The following is a 13,435-nucleotide window of genomic DNA, read 5'->3' as shown; positions in this document are numbered from 1 at the left end:
AGTACTCTGAATATGAATGAAAGTGGGTTAAATTATTAAATAAAAAATATTTAGTAAAGTTAGGCGGCCATACTACAAAATATTGCCAATGTAAGTGAATAAGACGTGAAATTAAATAGAATAGTATTAAAATAGAGTAAATATAATTAAATAAAAGAGTAATATATGTATTAAATATAGAGTAATATATAATAAAATAATAGATAATATATGTAATTAAATAATAGAATAATATATGTATTTAAATAATAGAATAATATATGTAATTAAATAATAGAATAATATATGTATTTAAATAATAGAATAATATATGTAATATAATAGTGTAATTATGTAATTAAATAATAGATAATGATAATGTAATAAATCATATAGAATAATTATATCGAAAAATAGAGTAATATATGTATTTAAATAAAGTAGTAAGTATATGTATTTAAATAATATAATAATGTAATATTAAATAATAAATAATATATGTATTAAATAAGAATATATATGTATTAATAATAGAATAATATATGTTAAATAAAGAATAATATATGTATTTAATTAATAGAATAATATATGAATGTATTAAATAGAGTAATATATGTAATTAAAAGTAAGTACTATAGGAATAAATAACAGAATAATGTAATTAAAACAGTAATATATGTAAAAAAATAGAGTAATATAGTATTAAATAATAGTAATATATGTATTAAATAATAGAATATATAAGGTAATAATAATGCATAAATATGTATTAAATAATAGAGTATATATGTATTTTAAAGAATAAGTAATTAGTATTAAATAATGTAATATAGTATTTAAATACAGAGATAATATATGTAATTAAATAATAAGTAATATATGTAATAATAATAATAATAATATGTAATTAAATATATATATAATGTAAATTAAAATAATGAGTAATACTATGATTTAATAATATAAGATATGTAAGAAAGTAAATAGAAAATAATGTAATTAAATAATAGAGTAATATATGTATAATAATGAGTAATATATGTAATTAACATAATATAAAGTAAATGACCATAGTATAAGTGATATGAGTCCAACCAGAGTATATTCCTCGAATGGGGAAAATTAAATAAAATAATAAGAAAACATGGAGCCGTGGGAGTGATTAGCAGAGTAAACCAGTGCACTGATTGGTTATGAGTGCATCCTTGTTTATTTGAATTTTTGGCAAATTTGGTTGAAGGAACCCAAATTGCGACATAGGAACCCTTTGAAAATATGTTGAATATGTTATGCATCATTAATGTTGGAGACTTGAAGGTAGAAAATAAAACGCCCAAAATTCAGATTCTAGCGTTGAAAAATTAGCTGGTGTTTACAAAGTAACTAATATCTTTAGGTTTTAGTTCTCTGATGAGGGTGTGTGTGTGTGTGTGTGTGTGTGTGTGTGTGTGTGTGTGTGTGGGTGTGGTGTGTTGTGTTGTGTGTGTGGTGTGTGTGGTGGTTGTGTGTGTGTGTGGGTGTGTGTGTGTGTGTGTGTGTGTGGTGTGTGTGTGTGTGTGGTGTGTGTGTTGTGTGGGTGTGTGTGTGTCTCTTCTCTCAGTGTGTGTGTGTCTCTTTTCTCAGGTGTGTGTGTCTGTTCTTCCAGTGTGGTGGTCTCTTTCTCTCAGTGTGTTGTGTCTCTCTTGTGGTGTGTGTGTCTCTTTCTCTCAGTGTGTGTGTGCTCTCTGTCGTGTGTGTGTGTGTGGTGTGTTCTTTCTTCAGTGTGTGTGTGTCTCTCTGTGTGTGTGGTGTGTGGTGTGTTCTCTCTGTGTGTGTGTGTGTGTCTCTCTCTCGTGTGGTGTGTGTGTGTCTCTCTCTGTGTGTGTCTCTTCTCTCTCTTGTGTGTGTTCTTCCTCTCTTTTTTCGCTCTGCTTTCTCGCGTTTCTGTGGGTCTCTCTCTCTCTCCTCTCTCTCTGTGGTTGTGTGTGTGTGGTGTGTGTCCCCAGATATATAGTCAGTTTACCCCCCCCCCCCCCCCCCCCCGACCCTTTAATTTCCAACGAGGTCCTGAGTCCTTCTTAGATTATCTGTTTAAAGAGATGTTGCTCTATTCATTTCATCATATTTCTGTGAGTGATTTAAATGTTTATTCTTAGTGTGTGTGTGTGTGTGGTGTGTGTGTGTGTGTGGTGTGTGAGGGTTGTCTGCTACTGGATGCCTAACATTTCCTTCGGATGGAATAAAGTGTCTGGTTATTTTGACGTGTACGGATCACCGAAGGTCCGTTAACGTTCCTCCGCTGCACACCAGACTAACTCCTCCTCTTCCTCCTCCTCCTCTCCTCCCCACCCCCCCTCCACCCCCCCCCCCCCCCCCCCCCCCCAGTCCACCGAGCTGGTTCTGGATATCCTTTTCCTCTTCTCGCTCGGCGAAGGGAAGATCGAAGGCATCACGGAGGAGTTCTCCAACCTGGAGCTGCTGAGCCTCATCAACGTGGGTCTGACCAGCGTCGCCGACGTCCCCAAACTGGACAAACTCAAAAAGGTTAGAGAGGCGTGGTTCTATTCTCCTACGCTGTGAGACGCTCCCTCAACGCCTCGCGACGCTTTCACATGTTCTTTATTACGTTGGGTTGTTAGTATGTAACCCACTGTGTGTGTTTACTGATAAATGTTATTACTCGGAGTGTGTGTGTTTAGTGTAAATTGCGCCTATGGGTCCGGAAACTTTAGGTTCGTGTGTGTGTGTGTGTGTGTGTGTGTGTTTATTGTATGTGTGAGATTGTGTGTGTGTGTGTGTGTGTGCGTGTGTGTGCGTGCTTATTGTATGTGTGAGATTGTGAGTGATTGTGTGTGTGTTTAGTGTAATGCACAATGGGTCGCTCAAGGGGTAACTTTGGATTCCGTGTGTGTGTGTGTGTTGTGTGTGTGGCTATGATTGTGTGTGTGTGTGTGTGTGTGTGTGATTATTGTGGGTGATGTGTGGTGTGTGTGGATTGTTGTGAGTGTTTGTGCTGTGTGTGTGTGTGTCTACAGAGATGGCAAATGTACTCACTTCCCGTACTTAAGTAGAAGTACAGATACTTGTGTTAAAACATACTAAAAGTAGAAGTACTGACTTAACTTCTTTACGCAAGTAAAAGTAACCAGTAAACACTTGGAATGTACTTAAAGTTAAGGTATCCTTAGATGACACGCCCTGAACCAGACACGATTACTAGAGCTGAGAAACTAACAGTAAAATGGAGGAGGTCTTTAAAGCTCCACCAGCTACATGTTACTGATGTGCCAACAGGCCTGAAACATCCATAATATGGTTTATTGGGACAGAGATAATTAATGATAATTAATGAGATTCTGACTGAGCAGCAGGATACGAATTCAGATGTGATTCTTAAGATTCACAGATTCCAGTTTCTCTTTTTTTAAAATCTTCCCTTAAGCATTTGTGGTGTGTGTGTGTGTGTGGTGTGTGTGGCTAGCTAGCTATGATTGTGTGGTGTGTGTGGCTAGGATTGTGGTGTGATATGTGTGTACGTGTGTGGCTATGATTGTGTGTGCATTTGTGTGTCGTGTGTGTGGCTATGATTGTGTGTGATATGTGTGTACGTGGGTGTGGATTATGATTGTGTGTGATTGGTGTACGTGGTGTGTGTGTGGCTATGTTGTGTGTGTGTGTTGTGTGTGTGTGGTGTGGCGTATGATTGTGTGTGGATTGTGTGTACGTGTGTGTGTGTGTGGCTATGCTTTTTGTGTGTGTGTGTGTGTGTGTCTTTGGGTGCTTGTGGGCTTGTTTTGTGTGTGGTGTGTGTGTGTTTGTGGATATTGTGTGAGATTTGTGGGCTGTGGTAATTTTGAGATTGAGTGTGGTATTGTGTGTTGTGGTGAATTTGTGAGATTTGTGGGTGTGTGAAGTTATAATTAGTAATAATTTTTGTGCTAAAATGTGGTCTGGACATTTGTGAGGTGTGTGTGTGTGTGTTCTATTGTGTGAGATTTGTGTGTCTGGTAATTTTGTGAGGTGTGTGTGTATATTGTGTGAGATTTGTGGGTGTGGTAATTTTGTGAGATTATGTGTGTGTGAGATATAATTGTGTGAATTTTTTTTGTGACAGTGCGTGTGTGGTAATTTTGTGAAATTTTTGTGTTGGTTAATTTTGTGTGAGTGTGGATATTGGGTGAGGTGTGTGTGTGTGTGTGTGTACGTGTGTGTACGTGTGTTTGTGTACCTTAGTCCCAGTAGCTGACTCCCTGTCGTTTCCACCCCCCCCCCCCCCCCCCCCCTCCTCCCTGCAGTTGGAGCTGAGTGACAACAGGATATCGGGGGGTCTGGAGGTCCTGGCGGAGCGGCTGGTCGGCCTCACGCACCTCAACCTCAGCGGGAACAAGTTCAAAGACATCAGCACCCTGGAGCCGCTGGTACGTCGCCCACTGCCCACGAACCCTTGAGCACTTTTGTCAGTTTTTTTTGTCACTTTTGCCGTTTTACTTCAGCGCTTCAGCTCGAGTGTCGTTCCTTTTTACCAACAGTGTGCATTAGTGACGTGCAATGGTTTACCAAAAGCATCTGGTGTTTTTTAAGGGTTAGTTCAGAGCAACCCAACTTAAACATTAACACACACACACACACACACACACACACACACACACACACACACTAACTGATGGAGGCAGCCGTAAGCATGGCGGCTTTGAAGAGAGCGTAGATTACAGCTTCCGTCCCCTGTCGTTAAGGGCCGTCTGACAGCACGGTAACATAGTGAAAATATCCCAAATATAGCCAACACTTCAAGTTATAAAGATGTTTTTAGGTTTCTAAAATGTGTAAAGAACCCTACAGTGGGGTTCAAAAGTTTGGGCTCCCCTTGTAAAAATGTGTATTAATGAGCATAAAGAAGCCAAGAAAAGATGGAAAAAATCTCCAAAAGGCATCAAATGACAGATTAGACTGTCGTATGATATGTCACAAGAAGTTTAGATTTTATTTCCGTTATTACACTGTCAAATAACAGAAAGTTAAAAAAAAATGGCGTCTGCTAAAGTTTTGGGCCCCCTGCCGAGCTAAACGCTAAATAAATCCACATTTTTGAGCAGCAGGACGTCTACTAGCTTCTTCTCCACACTGGTGGAAGAAGAATTCAGTAAAAGTACTAAACTCGGTTAGAACTAAGAAAGACTAGCAGACAAGCTAACCGCTAGGGCAGCAACCATGTTCTAGAGATGTCATGTCTTGTGCACGCGTCTCGCGTGGTCCTGCACGGGAGCGCGCGGTCCTGCACGGGTCTCGCGTGGTAGCCGTCTCGGTGGGTCCTGCAGATCTGCAGGTCTGACGTCCGCGTGGCCTGGACACTTTGCCGGAAGGCCTCCGGTAAAAGTAGTGAGAGGAAGAGAAAAGAAGAGCCAATACGTCCACATCAAGGTTGCTTAGCGATTGCGCCGGTTGTCGGGACTAAATTAAGTTCTTATGTTGTTTGTTTTTTGTTTTTTATCACGTGGGTTTTGTCCCCTCCAGAAAAAGCTGCCAGCTGAAGAGCTGGACCTGTTCAATGCGAGGTGACCAACCTGGCGGACTACAGGAGTCCATCTTCAGCTCCTCCCCCAGATCAGCTACATGGACGCTACGACACGACGACTGCGAGGCGTCCGAACTCCGAGGGAGAGGGGACGGAGTCGAGGACGAGGAAGGTGAGGGTGCAGCGTCAACGACTTAGTCTCATTTACAGGGTACTTAAAGTCTTAGGTTTCTCGCGTGTGTAATGTCCTTTCAAAGAAAACTCGTATATTTAAAACCAGCCCCTCTGATTCATAGTTTAGTATTTAATAACCATAAAAGCATAGAGAGCTCCCCGTAAGTTGCAGCTGAAAGCTAACGAGTTAGCGGTTCCCGGTGCTTCTAGCCTCTACAGGTGAATTTCTATCCAGCCTGGAACTTCCAGCCTCTTCCCGGGTCGTGGAGCTTTAAATCCAAACCGTTACATCCAGATGGATACTTTACGTCCATAAATCACATTTTGGCTCATTTCTGCCGCCTAGCTCCGTGCTCCGTGTTGCTCTCTGTTACGGAAGTAAGGCACACATGCCCATATGGGAGACAACTTAACCCAAAGTGTTGGAGTGGAGACACACTTACCCAAGTGTATGGAGTGGGGACAACTTAACCCAAAGTGTTGGCGTGGGGACAACCTAACCAAAGTGTATGGAGGGGGACAACTAACCCAAGTGTTAGGGATAGTGGGGACAACTTAACCCCAAGTGTTGCGTGGGGACAACTTAACCCAAAGTGTATGGCGTGGGGACAACTTAACCCAAGTGTATGGCGTGGGGACAACTTAACCCCAAGTGTATGGCGTGGGGACAACTTAACCCCAAGTGTATGGCGTGGGGACAACTTAACCCCAAGTGTATGGCGTGGGGACAACTTAACCCCAAGTGTATGGCGTGGGGACAACTTAACCCCAAGTGTATGGCGTGGGGACAACTTAACCCAAAGTGTACGGCGGGGACAACTTAACCAAAGTGACGGCGGACAACTGAACCAAAGTGTACGGGTGGGGACAACTTAACCCAAAGTGTACGGGTGGGACACTTAACCAAAGTGTAGCGGCGTGGGGACAACTTAACCCAAGGTTGGCGTGGGGGACAACTTAACCAAAGTGTATGCGTGGGGACAACTTAACAAAGTTGGGGGGACAACTTAACCCAAATGTTGCGTGGGGAAACTTAACCCAAGTGTAGGCGGGTGAAAAGTGCCCTATCTTCCCATCAAACAGTCTAGTATCGATCAAAGGATGCTATGCGGAACAAGATGAGAATGGCCCCCATAGTTTGAGATTGGCATATATTTATTTTATTATATATTTGGGCCTTTTTTGAAGAATGTAAATAGTTTTGTGCTTTATATGAGGTGTGTTTAGTTTGCATAGAGAACTGTTTTAGACACAATGCTTGTGTGCATTGCTGTGGGTGTAATTATCATTAATAGGACATTATTATGTTGATTATTGCAAAAGTAGAAGGGGGGGGGTGTCCTTGTTGAGTCCGTGAGTTAAGCAACGCCACCTCGGCTTAAGAGCGGCGACGTTTACGCAGAGTGTGTTTGAAATCAAAACTACTACTATCGATTTAAGTTTAGAAACGTTACCAGCTTGGTCCGGACGCGTGCGTCCACGCGTTAGGTCCTGCCGTGGTTTTTGTTCCTCAGTTTCTTGTGTCTCCAGAGGGCGAGTCGGAAGGACTTCGAGAGATGAGGAAGACGAGGACGAGGAGGACGTCGTGGTCGGAGAGAGGACGACGACGACGACAGCGCGAGGACGAGGCGGAGTCTCAGAAAACCTAGCTACGAATGACCGCTCATCACGGCGAACGGACGTTCATGTTCATTACAACGGCTCTTGGCGTTGACATAGAAGCTTCCTTTTTAGAGAGCTACCTGAAACTCAAGAGACCCAACATTACAGGAAGATATCGTACTCTCCATCCACTTCCATTTAGGCTCCGCTTCAACAAGAGAGACTTGGCTTGTGCAAAGATTTTTTATTACAAGTAATTTTACAAAGATTATTTAAAAATGTAATCACTTTTTAACAATTGGTCTTTTTCTTTTGCCAGTTCAAATCGGTTGCCAGGTGCAACGATACTGTCAAGCACCCCGTGGCGAAAGAGTGCCTGTCTTCAGTAACTTAAGGAGCACATCTCGCCAATCAGCACGCCGCAATGTTCCTACCGAGTCCAAACAGTTTTTGTCCCTTTATTCACAACACTTTGGACGCTGGAGTTTTTTCCAATGTTCCAACACTAACTTTATTTAACTTGTTTTTACAAGGTTTTTTTATTTATTTTGGAATTTATGGTCATAACCTGCATTTATAGGTAGTTATACTAATGTTTTGCGTTAGAAAAGGGCAAGAAATTAGGCAATTATTGAGACTAAAATTAACAGAATGGATGTTGATGATAATCACGACTGGAATATGTCAACTTTTACTCAATACTATTTCAACAACAAACTTCCATTGTTTACAATCTAAATAAAGTAATAAGACCCAACAGAATTAATGAAGTAGCAGATTTGTACCTTGCAAAGAGCGTTGGAAATCAATCATGTTCTATTGTGGGAATTTAAAAGAACAGATATTCAGGACAACATCAGGGCAACAGAACCATGAGGACAACATGAGAGACAACTGAGGAACATATGACCCAAATGCGGACAACATGGGGACACATGGGGGTACACAATGAGGATCACATGGGGCAACGACGACGAACCTGAAGAGGTACTAGCAACATGAGGATGAGGACAACATGGGGAGCATGGGACGATGGGAGCTACAACATGGGGTAACATGCGCATGCATGGGTCAACATGGGTCACTGGGGGGCAACATGGGGGACACCATGGGTACACCATGGGGACACCATGGGGGACACACACCTGGGGACACATGGGGACAGCAACATGGGGGTCACTGGGGGTCAACATGGGGCAACATGGGGACAACATGGGGACAACATTGGGACACACATGGGGGACAAATGGGGGGCAACAGGGGGGGCAACATGGGGACAACATGAGGGCACATGGGGACAAATGGGGGACACATGGGGCAAATGATTACAACAGGGGGTTGATGCATTCCTGATTGTTTTTTGGATAACACCATGACCAACCATCTTTTCCTCTGCAGGACGGAGAAGTCAACGAGGAACGTTATACAGCGAGGCGATGACTAAGACGATGACGACGAAGACGATGGAGTGGTCATAACACGGCGGCCTCTTAACTCCAAAAACTACAAAAACAGTTCTCACTTTCTCTCCTGGTTGTCACGCCATTAACCCTACGTGTTGAAAACGGGACAAATGTGACCTTTTCGGTCCCTTTTCAGACTTTTTGTTGTTGTTGTTTGTTGTTCATCTCAAATAGTCTTTGATTTAACCTTATGTGTCAAAAAATTAACATTATTATTTGTTGTTACACTTTTTTTTTCAACATTGACATTTTCCAACGCATTATTTTCTTTATTCTCCACTACCACCACCGTACTATTTCACTACTTTTCAGGACGACATGGTCATTACCCTCTTTATCTGAATTACACCTGAATGTGTTGAGTTTAAAAAATCTGACAATTAGAAACTTATTTCAGAGGATTATAGTGATTACAGTGTTATTGTATTTTGTTTGGAAGGAATTACCAGGTCGGTTTTGGGAATTTAGTTAAAAAGAAACTTGCTTTCGGACATTTTTGTTAAAGGGGTCTGATTGGACACCCCCGGGACAAGGGGGGGGGGGGGGGGGGGGGGGGTAGGGAGGTGGTGGGGCGGGGGGGGGGTTAAAGACAATCAATTTTCTCATCAAAGGTTTGTTCTGAATGTGCTTTTGATAAACACGCAGAAGACGAGGGCTGTCCGCGAATGAAGGACGTTCTCAGATCGACTTCGAACATAACGTGATTTTGCGACTCATCGATTGCTTGATTATACTCGACAGAGACTGTGGTTGTGGTTAGGACTAGAAAAGCACACTCAAATGTCGGTAATTAACCCGTTAAAAATGAGTCTACCTCTTCTACACGATTAATCCCTGCCAAAAGCACCAATTTAAATCTGGTGTTCACCAGAAATCTGGCTCACGAGGTTTTCTAGGTATTATTAGCATAAAAAAATGATGTCCAACCAAGCAATCTTACTGGTCCACCTAATGCCAAAACACAGATAGTCGACTCATTTGTAAGTGGGGGGGGGGACAGCCCCTATAGAAGAGGACGTAAGTGGTGTTGTCTAACGTCTTGCTTTGGTCCCTCTGGCAGCGAGGACCCGTCGCCGTCAAAGGCAGAGAAGAGGTAAGAGGGATCCTGAGGACGGAGGAGAGAGGAGGAAGTGATTAAAGACCAAAAGAAAACCGCAAAAAACCACCTCAGACTCCTCGCCAGTGACACCCCAAACCCCTTCGAGGACCTTCGCCCGGGTTACACACCCCAAACCCCACCTCGCACGCTAACAACCCTCCGACTCCCCGGTGGACAGAACCCCAAACCCTCCCCCAACCCCTGACCCCCCGCTCTCTCCTCACTCGATCTCCCTTTCCACTCGGGGCTCTTCGGCCCCGTCCCATTCTGAAACCCGGCTCCTCCCGCTGCAGCCTCGTCACGTCTCGCCTGACCCAAACAACCGATATATTCTCATTTTTCCTCTTCGTTCATCTCAGCTTTTTTGCGAAAACGTTGTCTCGATCCGTTGAGTTCAGGCTTAAAAAAGACCAAAAGGAGTCCCACAGCGGCGACGAGCGAAACCGTTCTCGTGACGTCGACTCCGCTCCGACAATCGACCTCCTACCCTGTCGATGTACGTGTGTACGTACTTCCCTCCCCCATCTGTTGTGTGTTTGGGACTCGAACGTCAACGCCAACCCTCCTCCAGATTCTCCAGGATTTAATCTCAGATCCACCGTCTGGATGGACTCCTTTGTTTTTTTGCCTCTACAATTGTCTGCAATTTTTGTGGAAAATCTCATTTCTCGAGCAGCGAGTGACCGTCCTCCAGATGTTTTTTGTTCAGTCGACCGAAGACGTGAAGCTGGATGCTGTTAGCCCTTTAAGAAACCAGCGAGGGTTCCTGTCATCATCATGGCGTTAATGCCCGTGATATTCGAGCCTGACTTCTCGATAAGCGAGTGATGATTTCAGGAGCGCCGCGCCTCTTTGCTCTTGATGGGGCAGTTCAGCGGTGCTCTGTAACACGAAAATTCCGTTACTGCTTCTTCTGGAAACAAGTTTCCTTTCACGAAAGCGCACTTGAACTCAAAAAATGGTCGTTGATGTGGTGTCAAATCTTCACGAGAACTATGTTGGAAAAAAGCTCGTGTTGGTCGGCAAACGAAACGTGGTGTTTTGGGGACCCTGGGAATCAAAATTCCTACTCCATTAACCAGACGTAAAATGCCCCCACCCTCCCCCCAACCCCCCACCCGACAGCCATCGAAGGAGGGTGGCCATTGACTTTATTGATTTGTTTCAGGAATAAAAGCACGAGCTTGAGATCTGATACTTAGTCACGAGGGAAGTTTGCATCATCAATCTTAACTTTTTTTTTTTGTGGTTTGGGTAACAGTTGGTCGATTTAAATGTCATTGTTGCACCCCCCCCCTTTGACCCCCCCTTTTTGTTTTTACGGCTTCACCGTTGTCCCTCCGTCGCCCCCCCCCCCCTCCCCCGAGGACTGAAACCTAACAACGCATGATGTCAGCGCAACTGTTTACTGACCGACTTGATGTGATGTCATAACGGACAAATGAGGTGCACGTCCCTCCAACCCCCCAAACAACAAAATCACCCACGACCTTACCTTCTCTGACTTACCGACCCCCCCCCACCCACCACACCACCCAACACACAACATACACGCACACACAAACACACACACACAAAACAAGTGGTCCGCGAGTGCTCAGGCAAACTGTGTTATCTCTTTTTTTGCAAGCGCGCTTTTTAAAAGAAATATTTTTCAGAGAAATTGTTTGTTAATTTGTGATGGTTGTCTGGGACATTAAATAATAGAGTAATATATGTAATTAAATAATATAAAGTAAATGACCGTAGTATAAGTGATATTGAGTCCAACCAGAGTATATTCCTCGAATGGGGAAAATATAAATAAAGATAATAAGAATAAACATGGAGCCGTGGGGAGTGATTAGCAGAGTAAACGCAGTGCACTGATTGGTTATGAGTGCATCCTTGTTTATTTGAATTTTTGGCAAATTTGGTTGAAGGAAACCCAAATTTGCGACATAGGAACCCTTTGAAAATATGTTGAATATGTTGATGACATCATTAATGTTGGAGACTTGAAGGTAGAAAATAAAACGCCCAAAATTCAGATTCTAGCGTTGAAAAATTAGCTGGTGTTTACAAAGTAATCTAATATCTTTAGGTTTTAGTTCTCTGATGAGGTGTGTGTGTGTGTGTGTGTGTGTGTGTGTGTGTGTGTGTGTGTGTGTGTTGGTTTTTTTTTGTGTGTGTGTCTCTTTCTCGTCATGTGTGTGTGTCTCTTCTCCTCAGTGTGTGTGTGTCTATTTCTCTATTGTCTCCATTCGCTAGTGTGTGGTACTCTCTTGTGGTGGTTGTCCCTTCTTCAGTGTGTGTTTGTCTCTCTGTGTGTGTGTGGGGGTGTGTGGGTGGTCTCTTTCTCTCTCAGTGTGTGTTGTGTCTCCTTGTGTGTGTTGCTCTCTCTGTGTGGTGTGTGTGTGTCTCTCTCTCTTGTAGTGTGTGTGGTTGTTCTCTCTCTCGTGTGTGTGTGTGTTGTCTCTCTCTGTGTGTGTGATCAGTTTCTGTCCTGTGTGCTCTCTGTGTGTGTCCCTCTCGCTCTCTGTTTGTGTACTGTGTGTGTCTCTCCTCTCTATCTCTCTCCTCTCTCTCTCCTCTCTGTGTTGGTCTCTCTCTCCTCCTCATTCTCCTCTCCTCTCATCTGTGGTTTGTGGGTGTGTGTGTGTTTCCCCAATATATAGTCCTTTACAACCCGCCCCCCCCCCCCCCCCCCCCCGACCCTTTAATTTCCACTAGGTCCTTAGCTCCTTCTAGATTATTTCCGTTTAAAGAGATGTTGCCTATTCATTTCTCATATTTCTGGTGATTGATTTTACTGTTTATTCTTTATGTTGTGTGTGTGGGTGTGTTTGTGTGTGTGTGTGTGAGGGTTGTCCTGCTACTTGGGATTAGCCTAAACTTGTCCTTCTGTATGATAAAGTGTTCCCCGGTTATTTTGACAGTGTAAACGGATCACGCGAAGGGCCTTGGTAACGTTCCTTCATTCCGCTGGCACCCAGACTAACCCTCCTCTCCGCCTCCTCCACCCCCCCCCCAGGTCCAGCGTGTTTCGTGATAACTGCGCGCTTCCGGCGAAGGGAAGATGCAGGCTCACGGAGTGAGTTCTCCCAACCTGGAGCTGGCTGACTCATCAACGTGGTCACCGTCGTCGCCCGACGTCCTCCAAACTGGCACAACTCAAAAAGGGTAGAGAGCGTGGTGTCATTCTGCCATACCTGGAACCTCCCTCTAACCGCTCGCGACGCTTTTCACAAGTTTCCTTTATTTACTTTTGTTTGTTAGAGTAACCCACTGGTGTGTTTACTGATAAATGTTATTGACTCCGGAGTTGTGGTGTTATATAAAATGTACAAACATTGTTAGCGCCTAGGGTCCGAAACTTTAGGTTCGTGGTGTGTGTGGGTGTGTGTGTGTGCTTTTATTGTATGTGTGAGTGTGTGTGTGTGGTGTGTGGTGTCGTGCGTGTGTGTCGTGCCTTATTTGTATGTGTGAGATTGGAGTGATTGTGTGTGTGTTTTATGTACTGCACCAATGTGTGTTCCGCGTCAATGGCGTACGTTGGTCCTTTGTTGTTGGGTGGTGTGTGTGTGTGTGTGTGTGGCTAGCTTGTGAAAATTGTGTGTGTGTGTGTGTGGTGTGATCTTGTGTGTG

The 13,435-nt window shown here is 43.6% G+C and overlaps 1 protein-coding gene across 1 annotated transcript in view; it reads left to right on the top strand.

Moving 5' to 3' along the window:
- Positions 1 to 13,435, top strand: part of LOC116695360 (acidic leucine-rich nuclear phosphoprotein 32 family member B) — a 26,636-nt gene that overhangs the window by 2,489 nt on the left and 10,712 nt on the right. Inside the window, exons 2-3 of the mRNA XM_032525578.1 lie at positions 2,346 to 2,502; positions 4,254 to 4,376. Of these exons, the coding sequence (XP_032381469.1) occupies positions 2,346 to 2,502; positions 4,254 to 4,376 (280 nt within the window). The remainder of the gene's footprint in view (positions 1 to 2,345; positions 2,503 to 4,253; positions 4,377 to 13,435) is intronic.

This window comes from Etheostoma spectabile, chromosome 9 (assembly GCF_008692095.1).
Source record: "Etheostoma spectabile isolate EspeVRDwgs_2016 chromosome 9, UIUC_Espe_1.0, whole genome shotgun sequence".
NCBI classification, from domain to species: Eukaryota; Metazoa; Chordata; class Actinopteri; order Perciformes; family Percidae; genus Etheostoma; species Etheostoma spectabile.
This window is presented reverse-complemented; position numbering and strand designations above follow the sequence as displayed.